The 14,742-nt window shown below is 40.3% G+C and overlaps 1 protein-coding gene across 3 annotated transcripts; it reads left to right on the top strand.

Moving 5' to 3' along the window:
• Positions 1-2,948: 2,948 nt before the first annotated feature.
• Positions 2,949-14,445, top strand: LOC138968795 (alpha-N-acetylgalactosaminidase-like). Of its 3 annotated transcripts, XM_070341438.1 has the most exons (9): positions 2,949-2,998; positions 4,737-4,823; positions 5,459-5,607; positions 6,843-7,017; positions 10,149-10,323; positions 10,627-10,718; positions 11,694-11,858; positions 12,256-12,471; positions 13,622-14,445. In XM_070341438.1, exons 2-9 carry the CDS (start codon positions 4,809-4,811, stop codon positions 13,874-13,876), a joined length of 1,242 nt encoding a protein of 413 aa, XP_070197539.1. In that variant the 5' UTR covers positions 2,949-2,998; positions 4,737-4,808; the 3' UTR covers positions 13,877-14,445. The 3 variants fall into 3 exon arrangements, with proteins under 3 accessions (XP_070197539.1, XP_070197538.1, XP_070197540.1); XM_070341437.1 differs by lacking the exon at positions 2,949-2,998 and having other exon boundaries at positions 4,636-4,823; XM_070341439.1 differs by lacking the exons at positions 2,949-2,998; positions 4,737-4,823 and adding an exon at positions 4,896-4,943.
• The last annotated feature ends 297 nt before the right edge of the window (positions 14,446-14,742 follow it).

The following is a 14,742-nucleotide window of genomic DNA, read 5'->3' as shown; positions in this document are numbered from 1 at the left end:
CTTGACCTTACCTTAAGGTCAAGGTCACAGGGAGAATGAATGTGATCTAAAAACTGCAAAATTTCACATTGTGCCAGTTTTCTGGAAAACAAATTAAAAACAGCGGGCTTAGTTTTGTATGGTATACAAGAAAAAGAAAGCCTTATCTTCTGATACCATTTTGGTTGACCTCGCTTCAATGTCAAGGTCACAGGAGTCCTTCAAAGTTGAATTGTATACATGTTTTGAAGTGACCTTGACCCTGAACTATGAAAAAAATCTTTCAAACTTCATAATTGTGTGGGGCACATGTTATATACTGATATTGAGCCACATTTAGTCACATATCATCAAGGTCAAGGTCACTTTGCCCCTTATGAAATGTGACTGAAACGGGCAATTGAATCACTAAAAGTGACAATGTCTCTTTGTAGAAAGTGCCAATAAGTATGTTTATGCTTCCTATGTCTTGAATTGATAGCCTTGTGATGTGTGACCTTTGATGATCTTGACCTTGGCCAAAGGTCATGTGTAATTTGGTAGGAAAAATCTGTAAAACAGTTCTAATAGTGTACAATGTCCTTGCCAGCTTCAGTTGTTAGACCTTCACCTTCAAGGTCACCTGAAGGTCAAGGTCACTTTAAGACAAAGGTCAAGCATGAGAGTCGCATGGGCTTTGCTTTGTTAAGATTTTTTACCAAGACACATGGATTTCTTTACCCGGCTTGGTCACATTTTTCATAGGGGTCAATGTGACCTTGACCCTAACGATATGTGACCAGATGTGGCTCACTATGAAATTCTAACAAACGCCCCACTCAGTGTTTAAGTTTGTAAGAGATATCGTCCATAGTAAAGTTAAAGGGGCAAGTTCACATCAAAATATGTCTACAATTCAACTTTGAAGGGCTCCTCTGACCTTGACATTGAAGCGAGGTCAACCAAAATGGTATCAGAAGATAAGGCTTTCTTTTTCTTGTATACCATACAAAACTAAGCCCGCTGTTTTTAATTTGTTTTCCAGAAAACTGGCACAATGTGAAATTTTGCAGTTTTTAGATCACATTCATTCTCCCTGTGACCTTGACCTTAAGGTAAGGTCAAGGTTCTCAAGTATCTTTTTTGAGCTCTTGGGGTCATACAACATTTTGCAACATTTGGTGTTTCTTCACTTCATAGCGTTGGAGAAATATCCAAAGGTAATGTTCAGTACAGACAGATAAAGACGGGCAACGGACAACGGCTGGACGACCAGGGTGAGTATGTACGCTCACTTTTGCTACACATGCGAGTAGCGGCTATTATCCGTTGTTCACAAAACATTCCTATATAATGTTTGGAAACAATGGTAGGGATAAAAATCAACCGTTTCCAACTGTGCCAAAAAATCAAAAAGACGCGTTCTATAACGGTCAAACGGTCCCTTAACAGACTTGGGCGGGGTCATCTAACGGTTGGCAGACAGCACAAACACCCTGTGACTGCTCGCAAGGAAAAAATAAATCTGGATGGCAGTATGGCTACAACTACGTCGTTTAGTGTAACTATAACCCCTGAATGTATGAACAGCAGAAAAGGCTGTCTTTGACGTCACTGTATAATAAGAAGCACAAAAGGGATTTTTTGGAACTTTCTCTTGGTTGGAGACAAACATGTCCGCAATGCATTCGTGCATCAAGCTATCCATGCAGTCGTTTATTGTTGATTCTTTAGCTCCTCTATGGCAGGGGGATTTTCAATTTGTTTTCCTTCAATTTTACTATGGGAGTTGTTCTTAACATACGTTTGTTAAGAAAATTTTGGCTGATTGTAAAACAGCTGTAATATACGGCAGTCCAGGTTGTCCTTCAACTGTAAAAATGAAATAATGCTCTTTAAAGTATCATTTACAACAGTGGTGGCTGTTTTCACAAGTATGCTACAAAAAACACGACAATACATAATACATAAGGAAAAGCCCTATGTTTGGTCAGTTGGTGAGATAGGTAAATGTTATTTTTGTGTGACAGTTCTGATGGTTTTCAAAGGGCTAATTCTTTGCTTTTCGACATATGCCCAACTGAAAACGCTTTAGCAACTCAAGTGCACACGACAACCATCTAAATAGACTACATGTTCGCAGAAAACACAATACTGAATATAGAGGGAAAAATAACGGCTCTTTTTAAAAGCACTTTTAGTAGTGAAGTACTTTTAGGATTGTTTGGAATTTTTTACCAGCAGACACCCTTTTACTGCTGAGTGTCTTAGTATTGTAAGATGTGTGATTTGAATTTTGGTTTAAAGGTGCCTTTGGTTTGAACACCCCTACCCCTACGAGGCAGAAATACAAAGAAATAGAAGGAAATTGAGCCTATTTGGAACCAGACTTTAGTATGTTCCCATGGGGGGATTCACGGTGCGAATGACACTGCGTCAGCTTTTTCATTTATCTTTAGTATTTTCTTCAACTTTAACTTTTAGGACCATGTATGAGGTTGTGGCAAGCTAAATACACAACACGACGACGTCTCGGAAAAATAGTAAGGATTATATAGGGAAAAACAACAGTGTCAGTTAAAGTCCGTTTTGAAGGTGTTAGTGGTTGGGGATTTTGAAAAGCATCAGACATCAGGCAGATACAATCCTTTCTGCGTGTTCTGGTGCAGAAATAGTTTTCAGTTTATACATTGGGGTGACCAGTAGATACCATTTTACAACCATACCCCCAAACGACATTTACAGAGCCCAAAGAAGGATTTGGGTCAATTTCAAAGCCATTTTTCCGTATGAAGCGCCAACTTTATATGAAAATGTGCTTAATAAACATCAAACGAATGAGGTTGAACTTTCTGATAAGGGACATTTTAAACCTAGTCATTGTCACTTCAACGTTCCCTTCACTAAAGTGGCTAAGATGCCTGGACTAACAGGCGCATGCATGACTACGTGGTCCTCCAGGTGCCTCTGTGTATGTGCAGGGGAAAAGGACAATCAGTCCTCCCATCTTCTCTTCTAAACACCAATCGGTGTCAGTGGTGTACGTGTGTGTGTGTGTGTGTGTGTGTGTGTGTGTGTGTGTGTGTCACGGCCCATGGCCGTGTCAGTGTGTCACGGTGTCACTGTGTGTGAGACAGAGACGCGAACAGACAGAGAGACAGACAGACAATGACAATGACAATTCTTTATTTTACGAGGCCGGTTGCAGAATAAGTATACTTTTTTGCATCTGGCCCTCGCCCTGAAGAGGGACTAAATCTACTATAATAACTACTACTACATAAATACATAATTAGTGAAATAGTATAAGTGTATGTACATAAGCGCATTATATAGAAACATTGTAGTTTATAAAACAAGTCGCTTGAGGCGAAAATACAACATTTAGTCAAGCTGTCGAACTCACAGAATGAAACTGAACGCAATGCAATTTTTCAGCAAGACCGTATACTCGTAGCATCGTGAGTCCACCGCTCGTGGCAAAGGCAGTGAAATTGACAAGAAGAGCGGGGTAGTAGTTGCGCTGAGAAGGATAGCACGTTTTTCTGTACCTCTCTTCGTTTTAACTTTTTGAGTGTGTTTTTAATTCAAACATATCATATCTATATGTTTTTTGAATCAGGAACCGACAAGGAATAAGATGAAAGTGTTTTTAAGTTGATTTCGAAAAATTAATTTTGATCATAATTTTTATATTTTTTAATTTTCAGAGCTTGTTTTTAATCCGAATATAACATATTTATATGTTTTTGGAATCAGAAAATGATGAAGAATAAAATAAAAGTAATTTTGGATCGTTTTATAAAAACATAATTTTAATTACAATTTTCAGATTTTTAATGACCAAAGTCATTAATTAATTTTTAAGTCTCCATGCTGAAATGCAATACCGAAGTCCGGCCTTCGTCGAAGATTGCTTGACCAAAATTTCAATAAATTTGATTGAAAAATGAAGGTGTGACAGTGCCGCCTCAACTTTGACAAAAAGCCGGATATCACGTCATAAAAGACATTTATCGAAAAAATGAAAAAAACATCCGGGGATATCATTCCCAGGAACTCTCATGTAAAATTTCATAAAGATTGGTCCAGTAGTTTAGTCTGAATCGCTCTACACACACACACACGCACAGACACACACACACACGCACACACACACACACACACAGACACGCACGCACGCACACACACACACACACGCACACACGCACACACGCACATACACCACGACCCTCGTTTCGATTCCCCCTCGATGTTAAAATATTTAGTCAAAACTTGACTAAATATAAAAAGACATCATAAGCCCGATTCCATGTTAGTAGTGTTCTATGATCGGCGTTTTACTTCGGTTATTATTGCCCGCGGCGTTACAGTTATATAAACTCATTCAGTTATCAGATAACGTAAAATTTTCACATCATGATATCTGTTTCAAGGTGAAACAGATTTATCAGCGTCCTTACTCAAACACTGCACCTTCTTTGTGAGAAAGAACCAGTGAAAAAAGAAGTTCGAGTAGTGTTCTATTATTTAATGATAGAACCCGAACAGCAATCAAACTTGACACATGCATATATATCATATGATACAGATCTGCGGCGAAGTAAAAAAAATAAAAAAATAAAAAAAACCCAAAACAAAAGCACGCTTTATCAACTCTAAAGTAGAGCAAGTGTTGTTTGGTGCAGCAGATAGGGGCCTATATGTCGACAATGCACCCATAAAAAGGTTTGATTGGAACTGCACTGATTAAAGCTGTGAGCTTGTTGACTTCTTAGCATTTCCCATCAACTTGGGTTAGCGTTGTGACAGTGAATGATCTGCAACTCCTGCACAACATCACAACGAAGATGGATCGACGTTTGGTAAGTCTTGGCAGTCTTTGATCTGAGTCAATGTGTGTGTGTGTGTGTGTGTGTGTGTGTGTGTGTGTGTGTGATCTGCAACTCCTGCACAACAACACAACGAAGATGGATCGACGTTTGGTAAGTCTGGGCAGTCTTTGATCTGAGTCAACGTGTGTGTGTGTGTGTGTGTGTGTGTGTGTGTGTGTGTGTGTGTGTGTGTGTGTGTGTGTGTGTGTGTGTGTGCGTGCGTCTTTGTGCGTGCGTGTTTGTGTGTGCGTGTGTGTGTGTGTGTGTGTGTGTGTGTGTACACATGCGTGCGTACGTGTGTGTCCTGATCGACTGCAGTAAGAATTTCTAGCGGGCACTTCGCTGAAACGGAGAGAACATTTGGAGTAAAATACAACAACACCAACAACAAGTGTGTGTGTGGGGAGGGGGGGGGAGGGGAGAGAGATCTAGTCGCCCCATACTACGGACTTCAAGTTTTCGGTTTAACCTAAATATAGCAGAACACGAAAAACAACTGATTTTGACGATTAACACAACAACAAAGACAACATAAATGGTGGTGGGCGCATTTCGACTGAAGTCAGTTTTCACAAAGCACGCACGACAGCCGCTGCGCACAAACTGAAATTGCATTGAAACTGCAGATGAAATGGGCCATGGTGTCCTTGACATTGGTACAAACCATTCAGGCTCTGGACAACGGTCTCGCGAGGACCCCTCCCATGGGCTGGCTGGACTGGGAGAGGTTCAGGTGTAACGTCGACTGTGTCAACGACCCGGACAATTGTATCAGGTAAGGTTTAGCATGGTTGCAGGGATGAACGTTGAACAAGAAAATTAAATTAACAATTAACGAAAAAATAAATAATTTAATCAAAGAAGCCGGGGGCACAGGGCCGGGGGGGGGGGGGGGGGGGGGTTTGGTTGTTCAAGAAGGAGCGACCCTTCAGGGATCCTGGGCTGTGATGCTCGAACCGAAAGCAGGGCCGGACCCAGGGAAGGGGGGGAACCCCACCCCTGGAAAAAGCATGTACCTTATTGCTTTGAGTGTTGTTGTTTTTTTGTGGTTTTTTTTTAACTAAATTTTGTGTGTGTCTCTAACAAATTTTATTCAATGTGAAATCCGATGAGAAAAAGGTACCCCCCCCCCCCCCACCTTCGCTGATTTGCCCCCCCAAAAAAGGAGGAACCCCCCCCCCCCCCCTTACAACTCATTTGGTCCGGCCCTGGAAAGTGGGTGCCACCCAAACCGCCCGAGAGAACGAAAGGCAGGGTCAGATTCGTTGAAATCACAACAAATATCAATTTCAACCAACCCAACACTGCGGCTGCCTCCCGTTCGGGTGGTAACTTTCTCGTGCATCTCAGCACAGGCGGCGTAGCTCCCGGAACATTACAGCAATTTTACTGACTTGTTGTTGACACTGTTGAGTATGGCATTCCGTTAGTCAAATAATTATTTGGATACTTTTTCATGTTTTTTTCACCAGTTTTAGCTAAATAATCATTATTTAGAAGCTCATGTGCTAAATAAGTAATTGTTTATAAACAATGTAATATAAGTCTAAATAATATATTGTTTACGTAAACAATATATTATTTAGACGTATTTTACATTGTTTGTAAACAATCATCAATGTTGCTAAATAAATCATTATTTACGTAAACAATGAATTATTTACGTATACAATGAATTGTTTAGGTAAATAATGAATGGTTTACGTAAACAAAAAATTATTTAGAATTGTTTTACATTGTTTATAAACAATTACTTATTTAGCACATGAGCTTCTAAATAATGATTATTTAGCTAAAACTGGTGAAAAAAACATAAAAAAGTATTCAAATAATTATTTGACAAACGGAATGCCATAGTTGAGAGCCTCACAAAATGAGGCTCAGTGAATCGAGTTTCAAAATGTTCAATCTTCTTTCAGATTTTGACGCATCTTCCATGAGGGTATATCTGGAATATGTCTATTCTGCTTCAAAAGCCAGATTCTTACATCCCTGAATTGTATGTTCCAGCGAGAAGCTGTTCATGCAAATGGCTGACATCATCGTGGCGGAAGGATACAAGGACGTGGGGTATGAGTACGTCTGTATCGACGACTGTTGGCTGGCCGAGTCACGTGACGAACATGGCCGTCTGATGGCTGACCCGGAGCGCTTCCCGAGCGGGATCAAAGCTCTGGCTGATTACGTAAGCTTTGGAGATTTACTTGGATGACACTGAAGTATGGAGTGAGGAAAAGAGCAAATAGAATATTAACAGATCTGAAGATATTGCTATGTGCATTCATCGATTCTGATATATCATTCGCAGATTAAAATGGTTTTTTCTCCTAATGATGCTGAGCTGGTTTTAACAATTGAAGGCGGCACAGCGTACGTATTTTGTGCTCTAATGCAACCAGTATGAATTGAGAATGAAATGAATCTGAAGTCTTTAAAAGATCATAATTATTGCCAAAAAATAGCATCGGCTCAGCAGTTCATCGGGCTTTTGTCACAAACCATGAATTTGAAGATTCAGATAGAGTCAATATTGTTAAGCCTGCCTTTCGGTAATTGATAGGATTGACGTACATACATTATAATATTATGTATGCAAACCTATTGTCTGAATGTGAAATTTGATCAAAGTTTCACAAAGCGCAAAAGAACACACGCATCCAGTTGCTTTGGAAATCTTTCGGGTTACATGCAATATTTGCCTCAGCAAATTCCGCAGAAATAATATAAACTATTCAATGGGGGTAAATCTCTCGCGAATCACCTGCGCATAGAGTATTGAGCTTCTGTTCTGTAAACATAAACATAAAATAAGTCGGATGCGCTCGATATGCGGTCAAGTGGTAAGCTTTTGTTTGTTTGTTTGCTTAACGCCCAGCCGACCACGAAGGGCCATATCAGGGCGGAGTGGTAAGCAGATTTAGGGGAAAGTCGCTAAACCTGGAACAGTTAAGGAGAAACAGCCGTACCAGACACAAAAATGAATATTGCAAAGCGTTCTTTATATTGTCACATACTAGACTCTATCAGTAAATAAACAAACCACATAAAATAAAATAAAAGTCACGCAACTCATCAGACTGATCATAATAAAAATGTCTGCATTTGTTCCAGGTTGGACGCATGGGTGTGTAAAGTGGAACACTGTGTTGTCAAACTCGGAACACATACAAACACACCCTGACTCTCTTTCTAGCGCTGTCTGTGTCTCTCACACACACACATACACCCACACACTCTCATTCACACACAAACAAGCACACAAGATAAATAAATACGTCATACTATTTTGATTAAGCCATTTTATGTAAATGTCTTTTTTTCAACATCATATTTTGATTTTTACCAAGGAAATAACAAATCGGATAACAATTTAAGCCTTAAATGTAAAACAAAAAGATAAATAAGGGCTAGGTCTAAAAAGGACTGAAAAACAAAACCTTAAAAAAAAAAGAGGAAAAAATAGGCAAAGAACCGATTTCGCAGACAATGTCCTTTGTCTTCTACTGTCAGAGCAGTCATCGTGTGATTACTGTGTGCACTTCTGGCACTATAACATATCCTCAGGGGAGTTGGTGCCACTCATGAAGCAGAACAACGAAATTTCGCAGCTTCATTTGTACCCCTCTTCTGTTGACAAATAGATATAAAAGGGCTACCTGCCCAATTGACTAAATGTAAAAATCATTACGCATAAAGTCTCAAAGCAAATAACTAAGAACAGATTTAAAAACTGATTTTGCAGACACACGAAAATTGCTAAGTACAGACTTCGAAGTCCTTTTGTCCGCTGCTGTCAGCGCAGTCCTCGTGTGCCCACTGACGGTGTGCACCTCTGGCACTGTATCATGTTCTCAGGGGAGTTGGTGCCACACATGAAGCAGTACCAAGTGCTTTCCCCCGGGATAGAACGCATCGTCGAGAATGTTCTCCTTTTTTCCCTCTGATCAGAAGATATTCCCCTCTTGTTTATCTGAGCAGAAGATTTTGTAGCTTCATTCTTTCCTCTTTTCTGTTGACCTGCACGCCTCTGTGCAAGTGAAATCTCCAGCTTTTGCTTGTAAGAAGAAGATTGGATTTTTGTCGTGATGATCTCTTCGACGAGCTTGTGGTTGTGCGTTGCAGGACATCAGCAGCAGGTAAGCTTACATTTGCTGCTGACACCAAGCAATAATAATGACCAGAATCTCCATGTACAGTGTATTTATTTATTTATTTTGGTGAGCTTATATAGCGCGAACCACAAGTGCTCTCCGCGCTTTACATATTAATTTCTGCCGTGTGAAATGGAATTTTTTACAGACAGACAGACAAACAGACATTTTTTTTACACACAATATATAACGCATTCACATCGATGGGGGTGACGTTGGCAAATTTATTTCAGCTTCAAGAATAATTAATTAGTTCTTGTTCTCTGGTGTTAATGTAGAAGGTCTTCCTGTGAACTTTACTTCTTCTTTTGCAAATTTGTTTGTTTCCTTTTAAATGACTTTTAAGAGTTGTGACAGTAACACCATATGCTCTTGATGCGCAACGCAAACCCATATCTCCGTTTTTCACTGCCGACAAAGCGCAGCCCATTTCTTCTGGTAACCACCGCCGTTCGGGTCTCATAATACTGTCAAACAAATCAATCAATCATTCAATAAAACTTTTGAAAGGAAACACACAACAAAACCGAAAAGAGAATTGAATACGTGAATAAAACAGCAGTGTTCTGTTTATTGTTTGATGAGGGTAAGATGGAACAGAATGCGGCAAAGCTGGAACACTGTTCCATGTTTGCCTCTCTTATGTGTTCCATCATTGCCGCATGGCACCTGCATGGATTTCGCGTTTTTCTGTTGGATACACGTGACGTTTCAAATCTTTTTTTTCCGTTCAAGTTATTGCAAATCTATGAAGGTTTATCACAGCAATCAACATTTTACGTGAACGTATATAGATAAAGAGTAATAATACGAATTGTAGACGGTAGAAATAAGAAGAAGAAGTAAGAAAAGTTTGAAAAACGTACCATTGTTTTTGTTTTGTCGCGGTAGTCATTTTTTTTGCTGGAATAATATCAAGGAATGTCACTTGACATTTCTGCAAAACAATTGTTCATGAATTGTTCCCCGTTGATCGCATATTGATGTGTTCCAAGTTGGCCGACTGTTCCGGGATTGGCGACTTTCCCTTACTAGAATAAATATAGAAATTTCAATAATAAAAATCGATTTTTCAAAAATAAGTATATAGAATTTTCAATACGGAACAATGCATGTTTTGATTATACAAATTAAATTTTCACTTTATAAAAATTATGTTTCCAAGATGCACACGCGAGGCCTGAAGCTGGGCATTTACGAGGACTTTGGGCAGACGACGTGTGACAAGTACCCGGGTAGCGAGTTCTTCTTGCAACAAGACGCACAGACCTTTGCTGACTGGGGTGTGGACCTGCTGAAACTCGATGCTTGCAACCTGAATGCTGCCGACAACGATTACGGTTTGTTTCAGCACGCACAAACGCACAAACCCAAGCACGCACGCACGAACACACACACACACACACACACACACACACACACACACACACACACACACACACACACACACACACACAATTCTGATTTAATTCTAATTTCTTAAAGTCTTTTTTGGCCGTTTGATAGGTTGGCTGGGTTTCGTTCTTTTTCTTTCTTGTTACATACCGAATACTTATTTAAATCATTATATTGTTCTTTAGAAAACCTATTTTATTAATTTGTTGAGCCATTCAAGGTAACAGTTTGAAATCTGTTTCTTCCAGGATTCCCAATCATGTCCTTTTATCTGAACCAGACTGGAAGACCGATCCTATTCTCCTGTGACTGGGCTGTTTACCAGTATTATGACAACATGGTTTGTGATGTGAACATCTTGTTACTTTGTTGTTATAATTTCTGAGTCAGATAGAAAGACAGCGCATTGAAATCTATACCCTGAAGTATTTTTGGCAGGTAAACCAGTTTAGGAACATATATCTGTGAAAACATGTTGGTTGGCAAAAATGAGATGGTGAGTATAAAATTATATACCTTTTTGTTGACTTGAACTTGAAGGGGTCGACTTAGGACTTCAATATAAAAGTCACTGTGAATTAAAAGTGAAGGTAGAGTAGGTTGTAATTACATGGAAAGAAGTAAACTCTTTTCACTGGTTTCGAGAATTCAATTTCATTAGACCCGAAGCGTTATAGTTTTGGTGTTTGGTGGAGGTTTCTCCACACAGAATGTCTTCTTATTACTTTAAAGTTTTATCGACGGGTCTTCACTTCAGAGTTGCCAGGAATCAAGAAACAATGATCTGGTAGTTTATTTTTCAAAACTACCCCCTATTAAAAACACATTTAGATACATAAATACATGAAAATAAAATAAAAACAAGAACTTTCAACAACAACAACGACAACGACAACAACAACAACAACACCACCACCACCACAACCAACAACAACAACAACAACAACAACAACGAAGTTAAGATTGAACATAACAGCAATAATAGGCTTATCAAACTTTTGCAGCAGCAGTTGACTAACGCACACACGCACACGCACAATAAAAAGACAGTACACAATGTAAATCAAAACACACTTTGCTTTGACGGACGGTGACAGGCACGCTGGTAGAATAGTGAAAAAACAAGAAAAAATAGAAATAAGGTAATACAACAGCAACACTGCAACAACAACAACAACAATAACAACAACAACAACAACAACAACAACAAACTAACAAAAAAGCAATCTAACATTCGGACAAACATACAAACAAACAAACAAACAAACAAACAAAAACACAGACGACTGCTACAGATATATCGTTCTGTCCCCAGTCAATAGACTACGCGGCAGTGGCTAAGTACTGCAACATCTGGCGCAACTACCACGACATGCAGGACAGTTGGGACAGCGTCATGAACACCGTCGAGTACTTCGGCACCAACCAGGGGGGCTTTCAGCAGCACGTGGGACCTGGAAGCTTCAGTGACCCAGATATGGTAAGCAGGCTGTCTCTGCCCTCCCCTCCTCTCTCTCTCTCTCTCTCTCTCTCTCTCTCTCTCTCTCTCTCTCTCCTTCGATCTCTCTCTCTCTCTTTCTCTGCTCCAAAATGCTAGTGCAGATGACGTGCTTGCGTGGGTCTTTTATTCCAAAGAAGTCAAATTATCTCTCTGTTCAGGTCAACCAATCGTCGGAGACTCCCGCTAAGATAAAACCAGAAGCGAGCCAGGATGACCGATGGCATACCATACAGCTTATCCCTCTGTTTTCAATGTTATAACGCAGTACAACACAGCACAGCACAGCACAACACAGCATAGTGCAGTAAGTCTATGGATCTAATTGAGCTGACGCTGCGAACTCACTTCAGTTCTATCTACCGTACTACTCTTACAGTTGATCGTGGGAGACTTCGGGCTGAGCTACGACCAGCAGAGAGTGCACATGGGGATGTGGGCCATGCTTGCAGCCCCTCTCATCATGTCCAACGACCTGAGACACATAGACCCCAAGTCCAAGGCCTTGCTGCAGAACAGGCGAGTGCTGGCCATCAACCAGGACCCGCTGGGCCACCCCGCCACCAGGGTCACACCGCAAGGGTTCAACTCTCAGGTAAGCTTGCTACGTTAGACTTTGACAGGATGAGGTGAGAGTATAGAACAGAAGAGTGTTTGTCATCAACCAGGAACCGCCGGGCCACCCTGCCACCAGGGACACATTCGCAAGGGTTCGATTCTCATGTAAACTTATTATTTTAGACTTTGACAGGATGTAGTGAGAGTATAGAACAGAAGAGTGTTTGTCGTTAACCAGGATCCACTGGGCCACCCTGCCACCCAATGTTAAGGTAAGCTTATTACTTTGGACTTGTCACATCTTTGACAGAGAGAGCTTAGTGTATATAACAGAAGAGTGTTTGTCATCAACCAGGACCCACTGGGCCACCCCGCCACCCAATGTTAAGGTAAGCTTATTACTTTGGACTTGTCACATCTTTGACAGAGAGAGCTTAGTGTATAGAACAGAAGAGTGTTTGTCGTTAACCAGGACCCAACCAGGGTCACACCGACAGGGTTTAATACTCAGGTAAGTTTCTTAGTGCCAGTAGAGGACACCCTCGGGACCGTCCAAAAGTGTCCATATGATACAGGTGGGCCTACATGAGAGGGACACTTTTGTTACATTCATAGAAAAGGGCCAAATTAGGGACTAGATATTACTTGATATTTTTGCCAAGGTGAGATTATCGTATTCTATTATGAGGCCAACATTTCTTTGGTCGACAGAGTCCCCTCATGTATTTACCAACAATAAAATGCTCCAAAAGCTAAATTTGGATAATTCTGCTAACCTTTCCGAACCATAGTTTAACATGGTAGGAACATCTAAAAAAAAAATTAATATTTATCAAATTATACAAATTATAACTTTAAGATAAACTCACAGAGGTTAGGAACATCTAAAAAAAAAATTAATATTTATCAAATTATACAAATTATAACTTTAAGATAAACTCACAGAGGTTATTGAGCAGAAAATCCGCAGAGAAAAAGGGGAAAAAAAAAAAGGTCTTGAAACGGAATTTCTAAAAATACGAGAATCTTAACAAAAATGTAAAGGGGAAGGGGTGGGGTGGGAGGGGGGGGGGGAGGGGGTGTCTTTCACTGTACACATCTGAAGCCTAAAAAAGACAGAAAACGGGTTTCAAGACTCACACAAATACATACACTTTTAGCATACCAAGCTACTTTGTTTTTTTCAGACCCTGTCGCTGTGGACAAAACCACTAATTAAACCTCAAGGTTCCTTCGCCGTTGCCATTGTCAACAAAGACATCCAGGGAACACCAACCAGATTCTCAATTCGACTCGCAGATTTGAACCTCAGCAATAATTCTGGCTACAATCTGACTGAAGTGTTCGATGGTTTGGCCATGGGTGTCTATTCAATATCGAAGCCCATAAATATCTCTGTTAACCCTACAGGCATTGTCCTGTTTCAGGCTGTGCCGGTGTAAATCTTGGGGAAACTGATATTGTGCTCTTTCTGTACTTGTTTGTATGCTTGTGTGTCCCTCCCCTTCCTCCCCCTATCTCTCTCTACCCCCTCCCCCCCCTCTTTCTCTACCGCTTCTTCTTTCCATCCCTCTCTCTCTTTAATTCTAGTGTGTGTTTCATTTGGTCAAGGGCTAGTTGCAAAACTAGGCTTCTGTCTAAACCTCTGTCTTTCTGTATTGATCAATCAATCAATCAATCAACCAACCAATCTCTCTCTCTCTCTCTCTCTCTCTCTCTCTCTCTCTCGATTTAAATCTAAGGCCAGTTAACAAAGCAAACGTTCACTCAAAGTAAAAGTGTTCCAATGTGAACACAGTTTTTGAAACCAGCTGGGAAGACTGTGCGAGATACTATATTCTACTTGCAAAAGTAGCACACAAGTGGTTACAAAACGTGTGTTCAAATTGGAACACTTCTTGTCTAGAGCGTTGTGACTACACTATATGATAATATAGCGTGTGTGTGTTTCTATCGCGGGCACTGAGTGTTCACTAGTGTCCGATACAATAACATAACTCTGCAAAACGTTTCTGGATCAAAACATAAAATGTATTTGTGTGCCCACTTGCCGCGCGTGTGTGTATGTATGTGTGCGCGCGTGTGTGTGTATGTATGTATGTTTGTGTGTGTGTGTGTGTGTGTCTGTGTGTATTTATGTGCGCGCGCGCTGAATAATCTTCTTGCCCGCACTGGTTCATTTGCGACGCAGAAGAATTCCAAATTCCAAATTCTTTAATCTGCTGAACATGCAGATTTTTCAGCCAGGATCTAAATTTGTTAGCGTTTAAAGAAAGACAAACAAGTCGCGTAAGGCGAAAATACAATA

This window comes from Littorina saxatilis, linkage group LG6 (assembly GCF_037325665.1).
Source record: "Littorina saxatilis isolate snail1 linkage group LG6, US_GU_Lsax_2.0, whole genome shotgun sequence".
NCBI classification, from domain to species: Eukaryota; Metazoa; Mollusca; class Gastropoda; order Littorinimorpha; family Littorinidae; genus Littorina; species Littorina saxatilis.
This window is presented reverse-complemented; position numbering and strand designations above follow the sequence as displayed.